The 23,109-nt window shown below is 46.8% G+C and overlaps 1 protein-coding gene across 2 annotated transcripts in view; it reads right to left on the minus strand.

Annotated features, from left to right (window-relative positions):
• Positions 1-1,420: 1,420 nt before the first annotated feature.
• Positions 1,421-23,109, minus strand: part of LOC134983784 (zinc finger protein ZFP2-like) — a 40,603-nt gene continuing 18,914 nt past the window's right edge. Inside the window, exon 6 of one of the 2 annotated variants that reach the window (XM_063949420.1) lies at positions 1,421-5,761. In XM_063949420.1, coding sequence (XP_063805490.1) covers positions 4,797-5,761 — 965 coding nt within the window. In that variant the 3' untranslated portion in view covers positions 1,421-4,796. Of the gene's footprint in view, positions 5,765-23,109 lie in introns of both variants that reach the window. The other variant, XM_063949419.1, reaches the window with a different exon arrangement.

Here is a 23,109-nt window from a genome sequence, read left to right on the forward strand (position 1 = left end):
TGTGGTGGGGGTGGGAGAAGGGGGATGCTACACCAATGAGTCTAGGAACGGAGTAGTTGCATGGGACTCACACAGCAGGTGGTGAAAAGCTTAAAAAGGAGGAGTGGTTGGAAGAGGAAGGAACTAGTAGGCTCAGAAGGGATTAGTAAGGACTCTCAAGGGAAATTGGAGTGGGATCCCACAGGTACCAAACTGGGTAAAGAGCAGCTTTTAGGAAGGAAATAGGTGAGCCAGACCCCGTGGTTGTCCCTTCTTTACCTCATGCGGGGTGGATCTTTGGACTCTCCACTTCCTGGGGAGTCTGGGTTCTTCTTGGCCACTGCAAAAGAAAAGAATTACCAGCACTGGCTGATCATGTATGATTAATAGGTACTATACATCCGAAAGGATTAGTGAATTAAAAAACACATTTATTCCACATGTAAAAACACATTAAAAAAATTTAAAACAAATTGAGAAATAAATTAAAAGTTAGAATATGCCACAATATGCCTGAGTTGATGATTTAGATGTCCACATCAACGGCTAATGACACTAAGAGAGGACCAATATCACTGGAAATGTCCATCACTAGCAGTTCATGTGGACATCTAAATCATCAACACAGGCATATTGTGGCATATTCTAATTTTTAATAATTTATTTCTCAATGTTATTTATTTATTTATTTTTTGTGTGTGTTTTTACATGTGGAATAACTGTGGTTTTTAATTCACTAAGCCTTTCGGATGTATAGTACCTATTAATCATACATGATCAGCCAGCGCTGGTAATTCTTTTCTTTTGCTGTATATTTATCCACCAGGGGATTTACCACCCCTCTTACCAGCTGCTATTGACAGCTCTCCCCCTCTCTCTCCTTGGCAACTACCTGGTGGTTCTGTGGTCATCTCAGGCAATGAACCTCCCAGATAAACATGAAATGGTCATGGAGATGGTCCTGGGCTCTGTGAAGTAGGTGGAACAAGCAAAGTTGTGTCCCTTCTGAAAGGGCAATGGTGGACATTGTGAATGGTGACGGCAAGGCTTTTTTCGACAAAGAGGGTTATGCCATATATAGCAGAAGCATGGGTCCTCAGCCTATATGATGTGCCACCATTAATGTGGCTTCTGTCTTGTCCGACCAAGCTTGATTTATGGGCTTTGTCATTTTTTTTAAGCAGGATAAAGGCTGATTTTTTTTATTTCTGCAGTAGACTAGAATAAGCCCAGACAGTCCACTTCCATTATACCACCTGAATGTGACGGTCAGTGACCACCGTGCCATCACTTACCTGTATGCTTACACGAAACAGAATGATGGAACACTTACACGGTTTCTTTACATCTTCTGGGGTCCACTCCGAGATTAGACATTATGGCGTAATTACTCAGACGGGAATATAAAACAGAATAAAAAATAAAAGATTTAATGCAATAATTAGATGCAGACAAAAGCTTTTATTATGAAATCATACAGAGGAGTATCCGCACCATATATATGTAACATACAACAAACCACTGCACATGGAACCCGGGTGACTCTAATGCACATGATAATGTACACAGTATATATGGACAGGATCTTGTATCTGAAAACACTCGGCACTCCTTATCAAGATGAGTGTCTGCAACAAGTTAGGTAAACTAGAAGTGAAAACACGTTCCAATGGCCGCCATATTGTCATGCAGCACTACAGATTGTGCAAACTGGTATTAGACATTCACATTTACACAAAGCACAAGATACAAAATAAACAGCAGAAAAAAGACCTAAGCATTTGGGATGAGTTATTTAGGAACTAAATATACAGACGGGTCCTCCGTTATCTTGGCTGGCTGAGGCATTAGTCGCGATCAGGCATACGCAGCGTACCTGGGCGCAAGGAGGCGCGCCTAGTCGTAGGAAGGCACACAGAGCGTTTGGCGTTACCTTTGAGTGTAATACCTAAGATCATCCACCAGATGTCGCTTTTTTAAATCACCAATGCGCAAGCGTGTGGTCTCCATTAAAATACAATACTGAACTACAGCGTAAGAACTACTTTACTGGTGCGTCTCATTACGCTACATTATGCTACAGTATGTCATAAAGTCTATAACAGTATATACAGTACAGGTGCAAATAGTACAGCATATACAGATGCAAATGAACGTGTTACAGATACAGTATGGTCTATTGTTGTTAGGGATATGCGAGTGTCCAAATCCCGTAGTATTAAGTATAATGGGGAGAGATAAAAGCTCCTCCCTAAGTTTCTGGATGCCAAATCCCTGTGTGTATAGTTTATACAGACGCAAATGAACGTGTTAAAACACTTGTGTATGCAGACACAACTAATGTGTGAAAGGAATAATGTAGCTCATTGACTTTACAGTATGTACAGTGCACAAAATGAGTGTCCGAGTCCCCTAACGGCATAAACAAACACCAATGGGGAGGAATCGCTCTTTGCAGTACTTTTACACATGAACTTGAGAATCTTCCATGCAGTGCTGTGGGCTAGCGATGAAGGCTCCGGTCTGCCACGCTGAGTACCGGGTTCGATTCCCAAAGTGTCAATTTTTTTTGTGTTCCAGTGACATTCACTTTATTATTTTTTCTGTGTAATCCATTGTAAAACATTCAACAGAAGGGTGCACACAGGTTTCACACAAATCGGGGTAAATCTGCAGGAGTGACTCATTCACTATCTAAAATACACAGCGGTAATGAGCACGTATAGACATAACAGTAGATATAAATTAGTGTATTCTGACGCAACTAACTGTTCGAGCAACACAGTACTGTAGATCGTCGGCGTTAGAGAATCTGTGTTGTACATTATAAGCTGTTCCTGCTAATTAGTACTCTAATAGAAAAAACTGTACAGAGATACTAAGGACAGTGATTTGGCATCCAGGAACTTAGGGAGAAGCTTTTATTTCTCTCCATTATACATAGAAAGATTAAACTTGCCACTCTACGTTACAAGCTGTTCGTGCTATTTAGTACACTACTAGTGTACTAAATAGCATGAACCCCATCACAACAGTTGCCCAGATCAAGAACACTCTCCAGGAGATAGGTGTATATGTGTCAAAGTCAACAATCAAGAGAAGACTTCACAAGAGTGAATATAGAGGGTTCACCACAAGATGTAAACCATTGGTGAGCAATAAAACAGGAAGACCAGATTAGAGTTTGCAAACAACATCTAAAAAAGCCTTTACAGTTCTGGAACAACATCCTATGGACAGATGAGACAAATATCAACTTGTACCAGAGTGATGGGAAGAAAAGAGTATGGAGAAGGAAAGGAACTGCTCATGATCCAAAACATACCAGCTCATCAGTGAAGCATGGTGGTGGTAGTGTCATGGCGTGGGCATGTATGGATGCCAATGGAACTGGTTTCCTTGTATTTATTGATAATGTGACTGCTGATAAAAGCAGCAGGATGAATGCTGAAGTGTTTTGGGCAATTTTATCTGCTCATATTCAGTCAAATGCTTCGGAACTCACTGGAAGGCGCTTCACAGTGCAGATCGACAATGACCCGATGCATACTGCGAAAGCAACCAAAGCGTTTAAGGCAAATAAGTGGAATGTTATGCAATGGCCAAGTCAATCACCTGACCTGAATCCGATTGAGCATGCATTTTACTTGATGAAGACAAAACGGAAGAGAAAATGCCCCAAGAACAAGCAGGATCTGAAGACATTTGCAGTAGAGGCCTGGCATAGCATCACCAGGGATGAAACCCAGCGTCTGGTGATGTCTATGCGTTCCAGACTTCAGGCTGTAACTGACAAAAGGATTTGCAACAAAATATTAAAAAGTAAAAGTTTGATTTAGGATTCTGGAAACAAAGGAAGAAACAAGAGAGCGACTATGGTGTAGTATTTTTCAATCAGTTTTGTCTAGTGATGAGCGGATTCGGTTTTACTCGGATCTCAAAACAGAATCTTATTGGCTATACAAAACACATGACATCTGTAAGCCAATAAGATGCCGTTTTGAGAACAGAGTAAAACCGAATCCGCTCATCACTAGTTTTGTCACACACAAGATTATAGCGTACGGATTACGGCTTGACACATGGCGTATCAGTCCCCCATTCTTTAGTCCAGGTTACTACTGGGATCTAAATGCTGCTAGGAGACACAAAGAATCGCTATATAGCGTAGTATATTTCCGTATGTGGGATTAAATTCAGTTATCACAAAATTTATATGCGTACCAGATAAATAAATATTTGCATATCAGTATGGATATTGTATCCAGGTCTTCATCTAGGAGATGGTAATCAGATCGCCCTTGGAAAATATGTCAAAGCTCAATTCACGAAACACTGATCCGGGCTGCGACCACATTAAGTAGTAAAGTATTTTTTGTTGAACTGGACGAGCGCACTGATCTGATTTACAATATTTGATTTAGGATTGTTTAGTTTGTACCATTACTTTTGGTCCCTTAAAAAGTGGGAGGCACATATAAAAACCATTTTAATTCCTACACAGTTCACCTGATTTGTATGTAAATACCCTCAAATTAAAGCGGAAAGTCTGCAGTTAAAGCACATCTTGTTTGTTTAATTTCAAATCCATTGTGGTGGTGTATAGAGCCCAAAATATGAGAATTGTGTCGATGTCCCAATATATATGGACCAGACTGTATATTGCATGACGCATAGGAGATAGGATTGACCCTTGAGGAACATTGCATGACAGTGATAATTATACTCCAGAAGATTTAAATGGTTCCGTGCTTGGGTAATGTCTAATATGTTCAACAAGAGCGGATTTATTTCTCTCACAGCATGAAAATGGCTTCTCACCTGTGAAATCGCTGATGTTTAACAAGAACTGATTTCTGTGCAAAACATTTCCCACACTCAGAACAGGAATACGGCTTCTCACCTGTGTGCCTTTTCTGATGTCTAACAAGAACTGATTTAGATGAAAAACATTTCCCACACTCAGAACAGGTATATGGCTTCTCACTTGTGTGACTTCTCTTATGTGTAACAAGGGCTGATTTCTGTGTGAAACATTTCCCACACTCAGAACAGGAAAATGGCTTCTCACCTGTGTGACTTCTCTGATGTGTAACAAGATTTGATTTCTGTGCAAAACATTTCCCACACTCAGAACAGGAATACGGCTTCTCACCTGTGTGACTTCTCTGATGTATAACAAGACCTGATTTCTCTACAAAACATTTCCCACACTCAGAACAGGAATACGGCTTCTCACCTGTGTGACTTCTCTGATGTGTAACAAGATTTGATTTATATGTAAAAAAATTCCCACACTCAGAACATGGAAATGGCTTCTCACCAGTGTGACTTCTCTGATGTGTAACAAGATCTGATTTCTGTGTAAAACATTTCCCACACTCAGAACAGGAATACGGCTTCTCACCTGTGTGACTTCTCTGATGTGTAACAAGATTTGATTTATATGTAAAACATTTCCCACACTCAGAACATGGAAATGGCCTCTCACCTGCCTTAGCTGGCTGATGAGTAATACGGTTTGTGTTCTGTGTAAAACATTTGGCGTCTGTAGAACAGGGAAACTCTGTATCTAATCTCAGAGCTGTAATAGATGCACCAATATCAGAGTGATCAGGAGAACATTTCCCAGGATCAGGGGGATTAGTTGATAGAGCTGGATGTATAATTGGGGTAATGGGATTATCTCCTGGAGAATCCTGTCTACTGTCATTATCTGTTATGTCACAATCCAGGGATAACATTAGATGTACTTCTGAGATATTCCTGCTTGTGGGTCCATCTGCTGGAAATAAAATACAAAATATATATAAAATGAGCAGACAAGACCCAGGATGTAACAGGACACAATATATAATTCTATAACTGCCATTTTTTTTTACCTGTAATCAGTGCTTTTATGTTTATTAAAAAAACAAAAGATAGGATGCTTAGACTGGAGCTTGATCAACACTGAAGGCTCAAGTGGGATTACTAGAGGTGACACAGACGCTCATATGGGATTACTAGAGGTGACATGGAAGCTCATGGGGGATAATTAGGTGACATGGGCGCTTATGTGGGATTACTAGAGGTGACACAGATGCTCATGTGGGATTACTAGGTGACGTGGGCGCTCATGTGGGATTACTAGAGGTGACGTGGGCGCTCATATGGGATTACTAGAGGTGACATGGAAGCTCATAGGGGATTATTAGAGGTGACATGGACGCTCATGTGGGATAACTAGAGGTGACACGGGTGCTCATGTGGGATTATTAGAGGTGACATGGGCGCTCATGTGGGATTACTAGAGGTGACGTGGGCGCTCATGTGGGATTACTAGGAGGTGACATGGATGCTCATTTGGGATTACTAGAGGTGACATGGACGCTCATGTGGGATTACTAGAGGTGACACAAACGCTCATGTGGGATTACTAGAGGTGACACAGACGCTCATGTGGGGTTACTAGAGGTGACATGGATGCTCTTGGGGGATTATTAGAGGTGACATGGACGCTCATGTGGGATTACTAGAGGTGACATGGATGCTCTTGGGGGATTATTAGAGGTGACATGGACGCTCATGTGGGATTACTAGGAGGTGACATGGACGCTCATGGGGGATTATTAGAGGTGACACGGACGCTCATTTGGGATTACTAGAGGTGACATGGGCGCTCATGTGGGATTACTAGAGGTGACATGGACGCTCATGTGGGATTACTAGAGGTGACATGGACGCTCATCTGGGATTACTAGAGGTGACATGGACGCTCATGTGGGATTACTAGAGGTGACATGGACAGCTCGTCTGGGCACAGATTCAAACTGAGGTCTGGAGGAGGGACATAGAGGGAGGAGCCAGAGCACACTAGTATCCAAATTCTTTCTTAAAGTGCCCTATCTCCTGCGGAGCCCGTCTATACCCCATGGTCCTTACAGAGTCCCCAGCATCCTCTAGGATGTAAGAGAAAAGAATATTATTTTTTGTAGCAAAACTACAAGTCCCAGCAAGCCTCCCCCGCAAGCTGGTACTTGGAGAACCACAAGTACCAGCATGCAGGGGGGGGGGGGGGCGCTGGTACCTGTAGTTCTACTCCAAAAAAATACCCAAATAAAAACAGTACACACACACCGTGACATACATGTACACCGTCACACAAATACTTACCTATGTTGACATGAAGCAGTCGGTCCTCTTCACCAGTAGAATCCATGGGGTACCTGTAAATAAAATTGTACTCACAACAATCCTGTGTAGATTGGTCCTCTTCAGAGTTTGTAATCCACGTACTTGGCAAAATAATAAAACGCAAAACACGATCCACGCCCTGCCTTTCCTCGACTGCCGGGACCCCCTGTGACTGCTGTCAAAGAGGGTCCCTTCAGCCAATCAGTGAGCGCCAAGTCGTGGCACTCTCCTGATTGGCTGTGCGCTTCTGAGTTGTCAGGCGGCGCACTCGAGATACAATGTAGCGCATAGGCGCTCCATTGTATCCAATGGTGGGAACTTTGCGTCAGCGGTTGAGGTTACTCGTGGTCAACCGCTGACCGCAAAGTTCCCACCACTGAATATAATGGAGCGCCTATGTGCTATGCGCCGCCTGTCAGCTCAGACGCGCACAGCCAATCAGGAGAGTGCCACGACGTAGCGCTCCCTGATTGGCTGAAGGGACCCTCTTTGACAGCAGTCACGGGGGGGTCACGCCAGTCGGGGAAAGGGGTCCCATGTGTAAACATGGGACCCCTTTCAGTGCGTGAATCGTGTTTTGCGTTTTATTATTTTGCCAAGTACGTGGATTACAAGCTCAGAAGAGGACCGATCTACACAGGATTGTTGTATAATTTTATTTACAGGTACCCCGTGGATTCTACTGGTGAAGAGGACCGACTGCTTCGTGTCAACATAGGTATGTGTGTGTCGGTGTGCATGTATGTAATAAAGTTATATTGTCACGGTGTGTGTGTACTGTTTATTTGGGTATTTTTTTTGTAGTAGAACTACAGGTACAAGCGGGCCCGTTTACCTACCCCCCCCACAAGCTGGTACTTGAGGTTCTCCAAGTACCAGCCTGCAGGGGAGGCTTGTTGGGACTTGTAGCCGCTACAAAAAACAATTTATTTTTTTTACACTTGGCTATCAGCCTCCCATCTGCCGCCCTTGGATGGGGGGGGGGGGGGGGACACAGCCTCGGGCTTCACCCCTGGCCCTTGGGTGGCTGGAGAGGGGGACCCCTTGATTTAAGGGGTCCCCACTCCTCCAGGGTACCCCGGCCAGGGGTGACTAGTTGGGGATTTAATGCCACGGCCGCAGGGACTGGTATAAAAGTGTCCCCCAGCTGTGGCATTATGTCCCTGGCTAGTGGAGCCCGATGCTGGTGTGAAAAAATAAGATTTTACTTACCGGTAAATTTATTTCTCGTAGTCCGTAGTGGATGCTGGGGACTCCGTAAGGACCATGGGGAATAGATGGGCTCCGCAGGAGACAGGGCACTTTAAGAAAGAATTTGGATACTGGCGTGCTCTGGCTCCTCCCTCTATGTCCCTCCTCCAGACCTCAGTTAGAGAAACTGTGCCCCGGAAGAGCTGACAGTACAAGGAAAGGGTTTTGGAATCCAGGGTAAGACTCATACCAGTCACACCAATCACACCGTATAACTTGTGATAAACTTACCCAGTTAACAGTATGAACAACGGAGCATCAGATCAACCTGATGCAACCATAACATAACCCTTATTTAAGCAATAACTATATACAAGTATTGCAGAAGAAGTCCGCACTTGGGACGGGGCGCCCAGCATCCACTACGGACTACGAGAACTAGATTTACCGGTAAGTAAAATCTTATTTATTTTCGCTAACATCCTAGTGGATGCTGGGGACTCCGTAAGGACCATGGGGATTATACCAAAGGTCCCAAACGGGCGGGAGTGTGCGGATGACTCTGCAGCACCGAATGAGCAAACACAAGGTCCTCCTCAGCCAGGGTATCAAATTGTAAAACTTTGCAAAAGTGTTTGAACCTGACCAAGTAGCTGCTCGGCAAAGCTGAAATGCCGAGACCACTCGGGCAGCCGCCCAAGAAGAGCCCACCTTCCTTGTGGAGTGGGCTTTTACTGATTTTGGCAGCGGCAATCCAGCCGCAGAATGAGCCTGCTGAATCGTGTTACAGATCCAGCGAGCAATAGTTTGCTTTGAAGCAGGAGCATCCAGCTCTTTGGATGCATATAGGATAAACAGCGACTCAGTTTTCCTGACTCTAGCCGTTCTGGCTACATAAACCTTCAAAGCCCTGACCACATCTAGTAACTCGGAATCCTCCAAGTCACGAGTAGCCACAGGCACCACAATAGGTTGGTTTATATGAAAAGATGACACCACTTTTGGCAGAAATTGTGGACGGGTCCGCAATTCTGCCCTGTCCATATAGAATACCAGATAGGGGCTTTTATATGACAAGGCCGCTAATTCTGACACACGCCTAGCTGAAGCTAAGGCTAATAGCATGACCACCTTCCACGTGAGATATTTTTACTCCACGGTTTTAAGTGGCTCAAACCAGTGTGACTTTAGGAAACTCAACACCACGTTAAGAACCCAAGGTGCCAATGGAGGCACAAAAGGGGGCTGAATATGCAGCACTCCCTTTACAAACGTCTGAACTTCAGGCAGAGAAGCCAGTTCTTTTTGAAAGAAAATAGACAGGGCCGAAAACTGGACCTTAATGGAACCCAATTTTAGTCTCAAAGTCACTCCCTCCTGTAGGAAGTGAAGGAAACGGCCCAGCTGGAATTCCTCCGTGGGGGCATTCCTGGCCTCACACCAAGCAACATATTTTCACCATATACGGTGATAATGTTTAGCAGTCACGTCCTTCCTAGCCTTTATCAGCGTAGGAATGACCTCATCTGGAATGCCTTTTTCTGCTAGGATCCAGCGTTCAAACTCCATGCCGTCAAACGCAGCCGCAGTAGGTCTTGGAACAGACAGGGCCCCTGTTGCAACAAGTCCTGTCTTAAAGGCAGAGGCCATGGGTCCTCTGAGAGCATTTCTTGCAGATCTGGATACCAAGTCCTTCTTGGCCAATCCGGAACAATGAGTATTGTTCGCACTCCTCTTTTTCTTATGATTCTCAGCACCTTGGGTATGAGAGGAAGAGGAGGGAATACATAAACCAACTGGAACACCCACGTTGTCACTAGTGCATCTACAGCTATTGCCTGAGGGTCTCTTGACCTGGCGCAATACCTTTGTAGCTTTTTGTTGAGGCGGGATGCCATCATGTCCACCTGTGGCAGTTCCCACCGACTTGCAATCTGCGTGAAGACTTCTTGATGAAGTCCCCACTCTCCCGGGTGGAGGTCGTGCCTGCTGAGGAAGTCTGCTTCCCAGTTGTCCACCCCCGGAATGAACACTGCTGACAGTGCTCTTACGTGATTCTCCGCCCAGCGAAGGATTCTGGTGGCTTCCGCCATTGCCACCCTGCGCCTTGTGCCACCTTGGCGGTTTACATGAGCCACTGCGGTGATGTTGTCCGACTAAATCAGCACCGATTGGTCGCGAAGCTGAGTGTCCGCTTGACGTAGGGCGTTGTATATGGCTCTTAGTTCCAGGATATTGATGTGAAGGCAAGTCTCCTGACTTGACCACAGACCTTGGAAATTTATTCCCTGTGTGACTGGCCCCCACCCTCGGAGGCTTGCATCCATGGTCACCAGGACACAGTCCTGAATGCCGAATCTGCGGCCCTCGAGAAGGTGAGCACTCTGCAGCCACCACAGGAGAGACACCCTGGCCCTTGGGGATAGGGTGATCAGCCGATGCATCTGTAGATGTGATCGGGACCACTTGTCCAACAGATCCCATTGAAAGGTCCTCGCATGGAACCTGCCAAAGGGAATGGCCTCATATGATGCCACCATCTTTCCCAGGACTCGCGTGCAGTGATGCACAGACACCTGTTTTGGTTTTAATAGGTCTCTGACCAGTGTCATGAGCTCCTGAGCCTTCTCCATCGGGAGATAAACCCTCTTCTGGTCTGTGTCCAGAATCATGCCCAGGAAGGGAAGACGAGTCGTAGGAATCAACTGCGACTTTGGAATATTTAGAATCCAGCCGTGCTGTTGTAACACTTCCCGAGAGCGTGCTACGCTGATCAGCAACTGCTCTCTGGACCTCGCCTTTATAAGGAGATCGTCCAAGTATGGGATAATTGTGACCCCTTGCTTTCGCAGGAGCACCACCATTTCCGCCATCACCTTGGTAAATATTCTCGGTGCCATGGAGAGACCAAACGGCAACGTCTGGAATTGGTAATGACAATCATGTACCACAAATCTGAGGTACGCCTGATGGAGGTGGATAAATGGGGACATGAAGGTATGCATCCTTTATGTCCAGAGACACCATAAAATCCCCCCTTCCAGGCTTGCGATGACCGCTCTGAGCGATTCCATTTTGAACTTGAACCTTTTCAGGTATATGTTCAGGGATTTTAAATTCAATATGGGTCTGACCGAACCGTCCGGTTTCGGTACCACAAACGTGGTCGAATAATAACCCATCCCTTGTTGAAGGATGGGAACCTTGACCACCACCTGCCCAAGATACAATTTGTGAATTGCAGCTAACACTATTTCCCTCTCTAAGGGGGAAGCTGGCCGGGCCCGATTTGAGGTATCGGTGAGGGGGCATCTCTTCGAAATCCAGCTTGTATCCCTGAGACACAATCTCTATTGCCCATGGATCCACCTGGGAGTAAACCCACTTGTGGCTGAAATTTCGGAGACGCACCCCCACCGGGCCTAGCTCCGTCTGTGGAGCCCCAGCGTCATGCGGTGGATTTAGTGGAAGCCGAGAGGACTTCTGTTCCTGGGAACTAGCTGTGTTGTGCAGCTTCTTTCCTCTGCCCTTGCCTCTGGCAAGAAAAGACGCACCTCGGAGTTTGTGTTTTTGTGATCGAAAGGACTGCATTTGGTAATACGGTGCTTTCTTAGGTTGTGAGGGAACATATGGCAAAAAGTTTGACTTTCCAGCAGTAGCTGTGGAGACCAGGTCTGAGACCCTCCCCAAACAACTCCTCACCCTTGTAAGGTAAAACCTCCATGTGCCTTTTTGAGTCAGCATCGCCTGTCCATTGCAGAGTCCACAGGACCCTTCTTGCAGAAATCGACATTGCATTTATTCTACAGCCCAGAAGGCTAATGTCTCTTTGAGCATCTCTCATATATAGGATAGCGTCTTTTATATGCCTCAGGGTCATTAATATAGTATCCTTGTCCAAGGTATCATGTTCCTCAGATAAGGTATCCGTCCATGCTGCTACAGCACTACACACACAGGCCGACGCAATTGCCGGCCTTAGTAAGGTACCTGAATGTGTATAAATGGACTTCAGGGTACCCTCTTGTTTTCTATCTGCAGCATCTTTTAGGGTGGCCGTATCCTGTGACGGCAGGGCTACCCTCTAGGATAAGCGTGTTAGAGCTTTGTCCACCCTAGGGGAGGATTCCCAGCGTAACCTGTCCGTTGGCGGGAAAGGATACGCCATAAGCATCCGTTTGGAAATCTGCAGTTTTTTTATCTGGAGATTCCCAAGCCTTTTCACATAACTCTTTTAGCTCATGTGAAGGGGGAAGGTCACCCCCTGCCTTTTTTACCCATACATATGAACCCTCTTGTCAGGGACTGGGGTTTCCTCTGTGATGTGCAACACATCCTTCATTGCTATAATCATATAATGGATGGCTTTAGCCAATTTAGGCTGTAACTTTGCATCATCGCAATAGACACTGGAGTCAGAATCCATGTCGGTATCTGTGTCAACAATTTTGGATAGTGGGCGCTTCTGAGACCCTGACGGCCTCTGCAACATAGGATCAAGCATGGGCTGAGACCCCAACTGTCCTAAGGTTTCAGCTTTATCAAACCTTTTATGAAAGGAATTAACATCATTTAAAACATTCCACATATCCATCCAATCGGGTGTCGGCACCGTCGGCGGCAACCCCACATTCATTTGCTCCCGCTCTGCTTCCACATAGCCTTCCTCGTCAAACATGTCGACACAAGCGTACCGACACCACATACACAGGGGATGCTCTTTTTGAAGACAGTTCCCCCACAAGGCCCTTTGGAGAGACAGAGAGAGAGTATGCCAGCACACACCCCAGCGCTATATGTCCCAGGAATCACACAGTAACTTTGTGTTAACCCAGTAGCTGCTGTATAATATGTTTTTGCGCCTAATTTATGTGCCCCCCCTCTCTTTTTACCCTCTTCTACCGTGAATCTGCAGGGCAGAGCCTGGGGAGCTTCCTCTCAGTGGAGCTGTGGAGAGAAAATGGCGCTGGTGAGTGCTGAGGAAGAAGCCCCGCCCCCTCAGCGGCGGGCTTCTGTCCCGCGTTTCTGGACACAATTATGGCGGGGGCTCATGCATATACACAGTGCCCAACTGTATATATGCCCAACTTTTGCCAAGAGGTCCTAATTGCTGCCCAGGGCGCCCCTCCCCTGCACCCTACAATGACCGGAGTATGTGGGTGTAGTGTGGGAGCAATGACGCACAGCTGCAGTGCTGTGAGCTACATCAGTTTAAAGACTGGAGTCTTCTGCCGCCGATTTTGAAGCCTTCTTGCTTCTTTCACCCGGCTTCTGTCTTCCGGCTCTGCGAAGGGGACGTCGGCGTGGCTTCGGGATCGGACGACAAAGGGTGAGATCCTGTGTACGATCCCTCTGGAGCTAATGGTGTCCAGTAGCCTAAGAAACAAGACCTATCTGCAGAGAGTAGGGCTGCTTCTCTCCCCTCAGTCCCACGATGCAGAGAGTCTGTTGCCAGCAGATCTCCCTGAAAATAAAAAAAAACCTAACAAAATACTTTCTTATAGCAAGCTCAGGAGAACTCACTAAACAGCACCCAGCTCGTCTGGGCACAGATTCAAACTGAGGTCTGGAGGAGGGACATAGAGGGAGGAGCCAGAGCACACTAGTATCCAAATTCTTTCTTAAAGTGCCCTGTCTATTCCCCATGGTTCTTTACGGAGTCCCCAGCATCCACTAGGACGTTAGAGAAATACGGGGGACCTACGTCTTTTGTCCCCCATATTTTTGGCACCAGGACCGGATGCAGAGCCCGGTGCTGGTTGTTAAAATACGGGGGATCCCCTGTCATCCCCCCCCCCGTATTTTTACATCCGGCTCAAAGAGCCCGGGGCTTGTTTAAGCTTAGGAGGGGGGACCCCACGCATTTTTTTTCAGGATTTTTAACCCATTCCCACAGAAAAACATGCTCAGATCTCTCCATAATATTTTAGCCAGTTTAAAAAAAATATATATAAAAAAAAATATATTAAATAATACTTGTGGCTCCTAAATAGACAAACCAAGTAGATAATCCCTTCTAATATAAACAGATATGCTATTACCAATAAAAAAAAAACACCAAAAAAACATGTTTTTAAAATTTGAATATACTTTTGTCGAAAAGCCGCAATTTAACCATTGCAGACATGTCGAATTTGACAAATGTCGAATTGCAAAAAGTCGAATCTGAAACTGACGTTTTTTTGTCGAAAAGTACTGTATTGCAATGTTGAATCAGTTTTTTTTGTCGAAAATGCCCCGTTTTTCGACATTTGCGGCAATTCGACCGCAATTGCATATGGCCCTATATCTATCTCACTGGGGCTCTGCACTCACTATAATAACTAACAATAATAAACAGGGGAGATTTAGTTCACCTACTGACCAATGCATTTAAGCCTGCAGCCCCCGACAAGAGACCCCACTATACTGCAGGCCGATCTCTATTGCTCAAAATAATTACCAGAAAAACAGCTATCACATTAGTGTTACACTTTAGGTATGCTGCTACCTGGTCTAAAGCTCACAGCAACTTACCTTATATAGCTGAGACCGTTACCTACACACCTAATGTAAAGCACCCAGGAGAACAGCGGACACAATCTATAATTAACTTAAGTCAGAGTGCATGAGAGAAGGTGACCACAAAAAGATTAATGAAAAACTAATCTAATAAACAAAAAGGATATATATATATATATATATATATATATTTATTCTCCTATGTAACCTGTAGATCTGCACACACCAGGAGATAGACATTTATGTATGTAGTAAGGCTACTGGGAGACCTTAAATTGAGCAATATTGGATCTGGCCATTACATTCCCTAAAGTCATAACCTCAGAACTGCACAGGGCAGGGACTATTATTCACAAGTAATTAGGAATGTGTTCATCAGGAACAAATCCACAATTACCGTTTAAAGTTTACACAATTATTTGAAGTCTACACAATTGATATTTGAAGATAACAAGACCTACTGTCGACTTACCAGGGTTAACTCTTTTTCTTTGAGAAAAAAGGTACTACCACCTATACGCGCTATCCAATACAATACATAAATGATACAGTGAATGATGTACAAACAATGTAATATCAATGATGGATATCCCAAATGATGTGAAAATATATATAGAAGGACATCTTTTTCTTTGAGGTCCACAGGATCCACAGTCCTTGTATTGGGGTGTAGGTGGTAGGAGTTGACTGGGCACCACACAGTTAAGCTTTTAGCTCCCATGATGCACCGGTCCTCCTCCTCCTCATATACCCCGCCTCCGGCCTAGGGAAGCTAGTTTTGTTAACAAGCCAAAAGGCAGGAGCCGGATTTCAGGAGATAAGGAAGACTTGAACATACAAGACACTATCCTGCAGAGTAGAAAAAATCAAAGGGGGGAAAATATTGGATTTTAATTACCTGCCGGTAAATCCTTTTCTTGTAGTCCTTAGAGGATACTTGGGTCCACATTAGTTCCATAGGGTATAGACGGGTCCACTAGGAGCCATGGGCACTTTAAGAAATTAATAGTGTGGGCTGGCTCCTCCCTCTATGCTCCCTATACCAGACTCAGTCTAGAAACTGTGCCCGAGGAGACTGACATACTTCAAGAGAAGGATTTAACTGAACAGTAGTGAGATTCGAACCAGCACACGCAACCAAGAGGAAAGCCATGCTAACCAAACTTGAAAAGGAACAGCAATGGCTGAACCAACTATAATAATACTTAACCAAGTAACAGTGCAGAAAAACGAAGCACCGGGCGGGCGCCCAGCATCCTCTACGCACTACGAGAAAAGGATTTACCGGTAGGTAATTAAAATCCTATTTTCTCTTACATCCTAGAGGATACTGGGGTCCATGGCGATGCACCAAAGCTCCCAAAACGGGTGGGAGAGTGCGGAGGTTCCTGCAGAACTGATTGATCAAACTGAAGGTCCTCAGCGGCCAAAGTATCGAACTTGTAGAACTTAGCAAACGTGTTCGACCCTGACCAAGTAGCCGCTCGTCAAAGCTGTAAAGCAGAGACACCCCGGGCAGCTGCCCAGGAAGAAACCACCAACCGAGTAGAGTGGGCCTGAACCGATTTTGGAACCGGCAAGCCTGCCGTAGAATAAGCATGCTGGATAGTAAGCCTGATCCAGCGAGCAATAGACTGCTTTGAAGCCGGGCACCCAATTTTATTGGGATCATAGAAAACAAACAGCGAGTCAGATTTTCTGTGACAAGCCGTCCGCTTCACATACATTTTCAAAAACCTCACAACATCTAAGGACTTTGAAGAAGCAGAGGTGTCGGTAATCACCGGAACCACAATAGGTTGGTTGATGTGAAATGCAGACACCGCCTTAGGAAGAAACTGCTGACGAGTTCTGAGCTCAGCGTGATCCTCATGAAAAATCAAGTAGGGGCTCTTGTGAGGCAATGCCCCCCAGTTCCGACACGCGCCTGGCTGAAGCCAGGGCCAACAGTGTAACTGTCTGCCACATAAACTTTACGTCCACTGCCTGTAAATGCTCAAACCAATCCGATTGGAAGAACTGCAAACACCACGTTGAGATCCCAAGGTGCCAATGGAGGCCCAAAGGGCAGTTGGATGTGCAGAACACCCTTCAAAAAAGTCTGAACCTCAGGAAGAGACACCAATTGCTTCTGGAAGAAAATGGACAAGGCCGAAATCTGAACTTTCAAGGAGCCCAAACGGAGGCCCACATCCACTCCTGCCTGCAGAAAAAGGAGAAACTGTCCCAGCTTAAATTCCGTCGCAGGAATTTTCCTGTTCTCACACTAAGACTTATTTCTTCCAAATACGGTGGTAATGTTTAGACGTTACCCCCTTTCTGGCTTGGATCACGGTTGGAATAACCTTATCCGGAATCCCTTTCTGGGCTAGAATTTGACTCTCAACCTCCATGCCGTCAAACTTAGCCACGGTAAGTCTTGATAGACTAACGGCCCCTGTTGCAGAAGATCCTCTCAAAGAGGAGGAGGCCACAGGTCCTCCAGGAGCAACTCCAGTAGATCCGCGTATCAGGCCCTTCTTGGCCAGTACAGAGCAATAAGAATTGCTTGAACCTTTTCCCTTTTTATTTTTTTTGAGAATCCTTGGGATTAACGGAAGTGGTGGAAACACGTAGACCATCTGGTAGACCCATGGAGTCACCAGAGAGTCCGCCGCCACTGATTGCGGGTCTCTCGACCTGGAACAATATCACTTGAGCTTCTTGTTGAGACGAGAGGCCCTCATGTCGATTTGGGGAAGTCCCCACCGACGTGCCAGGGACCCGAACACCTGCGGGTGAAGGCCCCACTCTCCTGGATGGAGGTCGTGTCTGCAGAGGGAGTTTGCTTCCCAGTTGTCCACTCCCGGAATGAAGATTGCCAACAACGCCACCACGTCTTTATGCCCAGAGGAGAATCCTTTTTACCTCCGACATTGCAGCTCTGTTTTTCGTTCCGCCTTGTCGGTTTATGTATGCTGCTGCCGTCACATTGTCCGACTGAACTTGTATGGCCTGATCTTGAAGAATATGGGGTGGGAGGCGTTGTATACGGCCCTGAGTTACAGAATGTTGATCGGAAGAATCGATTCTTGACTTGACCATTTTCCTTGGAACTGTTCCCTTTGGGTGACTGCTCCCCAACAACTGAGGCTTGCGTCTGTGGGTAGCAGAATCCAATTTTGAATCCCGAACCTTCGGCCTTTGGCTAGGTGAGAAGTCTGAAGCCACCACAGAAGAGAAATCCTGGCTCTTGGCGACAGACGTATCCTCTGGTGCATGTGGAGATGCGATCTGGACCATTTGTCCAACAGATCCAGCTGGAAGGGCCTTGCGTGAAACATTTCATATTGCAGAGATCAGTAAGAGGCCACCATCTTCCCCAAGAGGCGAATGCACAGGTGCACCGAAATCCGGGTAGGTCGTAGAACCTACGGGACGTACCCTCGACAGGATCACCAATGCCTTTTGCATTGAGATGAATACCCTCCGCGCCTCTATCCAGTATCATTCCCAGGAACGGACGCCTCCGTTCACTCCCCGCAAGTGGAGGAGCAACATCAACTCTGCCATCACCTTGGTGAATACCTGTGGAGAGTCCAAATGGCAGGGCATGGAACTGGTAGTGGCAGTCCTGTAACACAAACCTGAGATAAGCCTGATGAGGCGGCCAAATCGGGACATGAAGTTACGCATCCTTGATGTCCAGAGACATCAGGAATTCCCCATCCTCCAAACCTGAGATCACCGCTCTCAGAGATTCCATCTTGAATTTGAACACGTTTAAATATGGGTTCAGAGACTTTAGGATTAAAATGGGTCACACCGAACCGTCCGGTTTTGGCACTACAAACAGTTTGGAATCAGAACACTTGTTTTGTAGGTGACGTGGAACTGGCACAATGAACTGAGTCTGTACCAGTTTTTTTTTTTTTGTTTTTACATCAATAATTTTTATTCAGATTTTTTTTTTGTTATGCACAACAGGGGTACAGAAAGAAAAGGAGAGGGGGGGGAAGGGGGATCAGTAAATACATAGGAGAGACATTTTGTATACTTATACATACACGCGGAAGCCAAATTTCAATAATACTTCCCGTATGTAGGTCCAGTTTATGCGGTCGAAAGCCTTCTCCGCATCTAAGGATAACAGGAGGAGGCCCTAATCACGGGCTATGGAGTCTACGAGGTTAAATAACCTACGGGTATAATCAGACGCTTGTCGACCGGGGATGAATCCAACTTGATCAGGGCGTATCAAGGAGGGAAGGAGGGCGTTCAGTTGGTGAGCTATTAATTTAGCATATATTTTAATGTCTCCGTTTAACAACGCGATGGGGCGGTAGTTTTGGCAAGAAGTCAAGTCCTTACCTGGTTTGGGGATCGTGACAATACGAGCCTCCAGCATCTCCGTTGGGAGAGTGCCCTGAGAAGTGATTTCATTATAAACTGTTACCAGGGAGGGAGCCAGGAGGTCCTGGAGTGAAGCATAAAAATCATTTATAAAGCCGTCTGGGCCTGGGGCCTTATCTTTAGGGAGGGATTTAATCGCCCTTAACGTGTCCGTGGTGGACCAGGTGGAATTCAGTACTTCTAATTGGTCATCGGTAATGGAAGGAAGTTTTAAGTCAGCAAGGAAGGAGTTGACAGAGGGAAGAGTGGGCTGCGGGGTAGAAGGGTCAGTCGAGAGATTATAAAGTTGGGAATAGAAGCCAGCAAACTGATTTGATATCTCCGAAGGGTTAGATATTTTGGCGCCTGTTGGGGATATAATAAGCTTAATCCTATTCCTAGCTTGTTGCGCTCTAGGCTTACGAGCAAGCAGTTTTCCCGGTCTATTCCCCGTCAGGTAAAATTTTTGACGCATCCTGTTTAACGAGGCCGGGGTACGCACCATAAGCAACGTCTGAAGCTGGGACCTAATATCAGCTAACTCTTTCTGGAGGGATCTCGAGGGTCGAACTTGGTTTTTCTCCTCCAGTTCCTTAATTTCCGCTCCAAATCATTCAAGCGTTGCTGATGTAGTTTCTTAAGGTGGGCTCCTGCCTGTATCGCCGCCCCTCTAGCAACGGCTTTCAGCGCGCACCAGAAGTTCAGAGTGGACGTGTCCGCAGGAGAATTAAATTACAAGTAGGATATGATGCTGTCTACTATAATTTTTTTTAGAGATGGGGTTGGCCAGTAGGTGAGGGAAGAGTCGCCAAGGTCGGGGCGGGGCATCCTGACTATTAAGATCCCATTTAAGAAACAGTGGGGCATGATCTGACCAGGTTATTGGAAGGTAATCCGCGAATCTAGTAAATTGGAGGGTCCATTTATCAGAAAACAAAAAATCAATGCGGGAATAGGAGTTGTGAACGGGAGAATAGTATGTGTACTCACGGCCCGTAGGGTTTTGCACTCGCCAAATATCGTAGATGTCAAATTCAGCCAGGAGATTGCGGAAGGCTAAGCATGGGGCGTTAGAGGAGGCTAATGGGGAAGGGGAGGGCCTGGGAGACCTGTCCAACCTAGGGTCAAGGACCAGATTGAAGTCCCCCATGAGTAGGAGCGAGCCTGTACGGTTCCTCTGGATAACTAAACATAGTTTACGTAAAAAGGCCACTTGGTTTGAGTTAGGGGCATAAGCTGAAACCAGGGTAACCGGTTTGTCATTTAAAAGGCCACTCAAGATAAGATAGCGGCCATTTTTATCGGCAACCTGGGAGTGTAAAGTGAAGGAGACAGAGTTTTTAAACAATATGGCTACACCATTCCTCTTAAAAGGGCCGTTTGCAAAATAACCGATAGGGAACCTGTGGTCTTTAAACGTAGGGGGCGCCAAGGACGAAAAGTGCGTCTCCTGCAGCGCAATAACATCTGCCTTGTGCCTAGCAAAATAGTCCAATGCTAACCTTCGTTTATTAGGGGAATTTAACCCCTTAGCGTTCATGGACAGCACCTGGAGCATCGGGACGGTCTAAAGCACGCCATAAGTGGTGAGATATTTCTGTATACATGTAAGAAATGGTTTTGTCTCACAGTTAGAGTGTTGTGAAGGGGGGTGGGGAGGGAGGAAATAAGGGAAGAAAGGGTAAGAACAAACCAAAACGACCCAGTGCATCGGGTCAGTATAACTATTGCAAGGTAAGCAGAAAATGCAGCAGTACATTAGCGGGGGGGGGGGGGACGGGGGGGGGGGGGGGGACGGACACATGTGGCCTGACGCCACCACCACCTATGACCTAAATAAGGAGAAAGGGAAAAAAAACAACAACATATACAAATACAAGTATGCCTACCGGCCATGTAAGGACAACAGAGAACATATGCGCATGGACTAATGAACTAAACCATGAGGACGGAGCCGGGACTCCAGCATTACAACTACTAAGAGGGTGACTCACGTGGCCGCGTCTAGACCAATAGTTAAGACCTATCCGCTAGAACCGTACAGCATAACGTCCATATTCAAAGTCCAGGTTTACATTGACGACTTCAGGCGACGAGCCACTCCGATTGAAGGGTTGACTGTTTCTTGGATCCAGGCGGCTTCGCGACAGGGATATCCCACTCAGATAGCAGCTTGACTCCTGCTTCCAATGAGGCAACTGTGTAGGATTTATTTTCATATGAGATGATGAGCTTTATCGGAAAACCCCATCGGTAATTAATCTCGTGGTCACGAAGCGCTAGTGTAACAGGGATAAACGATCGTCTTTTAGCCAAAGTCGAAAAATCCGGAAAGAGTTCTAACCCACCAAGCGCATCAGAGTCGGAGTCTCTTGCCGCCTTTAGGATGCGTTCTTTAGTCGTGAAGAAGTGCACTCATGAGCGTATCTCGCGGGAGCGAGGGGGGCAACGAGCGTGGTTCAGGTAGTCTATGGATCCTGTCTATAAGCAGCTCCCTGGGATCAGCCCTGGGCAAGAGCTTCCTAAATAACGAGGTGGCGTAATCTTCCAGCTCGGAATTTTGCACGGAGTCGGGAATGCCTCGGATCTTGATATTATTGCGCAGAGATCTGTCCTCGATATCCGCAATCTTGAGTTTAAACGCCTCCAGGTCATTCTGCTGTTAATCATGTGCCGCTATGAGGTCGTTGTGAGACGAGACCAATTCCTCGACTTTCCGTTCCAGATGGTCTGTGCGTTCCCCTATAGCATGCAATTCTGTCTTAACCTCTCGGACAGCCGCTGTGAGATCTTGAGTCAGCTCTGTTTTAAATGCTGATAGAGCCTGGTACAGAGCTTTGACCGTGAGAGGGGCGTCGGATTCCGGGTCGAACCCCGGGACAGAAGCAGGACTGCAGGGAGGGTCTGACGCAGAGGTGACTATAGGGGACTTCCGTGCAGTAGGAGGGGCAGGAGTCGCTTTCCGAGACGAAAACCTTTTTCAGCGGCATTCTGAAGCGATGGATCCCGGAGAATATATGGTGACAGGTTAGGTAATCATAGAGGTCAAAGGTGGTGGTGTGTAAAGGGTCTGGACTACATCAGAAGAACGGCATCACCAGGGGCCCGGCATCCGGCTGTCAGCCTCCAGAAGAGCCCAAAGGTAAGTATCCAGCGAGCAAGGGAGAGAGGGAGCCAGATACTCAGACAACAGTCAGCAGCACAGTGTCACAGGGGTCGGGCAGACAGTGCTCCCCAGGGCAAACACTCACCCCTCCTGGGATATTCTCACGGTGCTGTGCAGGGTCAAGGGATATGAGGAGAGAGCAAAAAGAAGAAGCCAGTCCATCCACATCTGCAGGGGGGATAAGTGGCTATTAACAGGCCTCCACACTGGCAGGGCTCGGCAGGCGGGGGTGTGTAGTTAATTTAGGCCCCGAATCCCGATGCTGATGTAGGCCTCAACTCCCGGGTGCTTCAAAAGGAGCAACAGACCCCCCTTTTTCCCCACGAGGGGGTATTTATGTGGCAGGAGGTCTCAGGGGGAGCAGGTCAGGCCCGTGGGGGCAGAGGAGTGCAGTCGGCCGGCGGGCCGGGTGTAGCAAGATGGCCGCCGCCGGGCTGGGTGCAGGGACAAGGAGGCCGCAGCCGCGGCTCCGGAGGGCGGGGAGCGGGAGCTTGATCCTCGCCGCCGTCCCCGATGGTCTGGGGGAGGAGAGGGGCCCTGAATCAGCCAGGTTGCAGGTATATAGGAGACGCCAGGGGTTCCGGTGCGGCTGCGTTCCGGTCCTGGAGCACACGCCCGGGGAAGGCCCCAAACTCGAGGTCCCGGCTTCGGGACGGAGCGTAGGCCTCAACCTTAAAACAGTGCCAGGGGGCACCTCTCTAGCCTCCCCGAGCCCTGGGCGTGTT

Source organism: Pseudophryne corroboree (genome assembly GCF_028390025.1).
Source record: "Pseudophryne corroboree isolate aPseCor3 chromosome 3 unlocalized genomic scaffold, aPseCor3.hap2 SUPER_3_unloc_24, whole genome shotgun sequence".
Lineage (NCBI taxonomy): Eukaryota > Metazoa > Chordata > Amphibia > Anura > Myobatrachidae > Pseudophryne > Pseudophryne corroboree.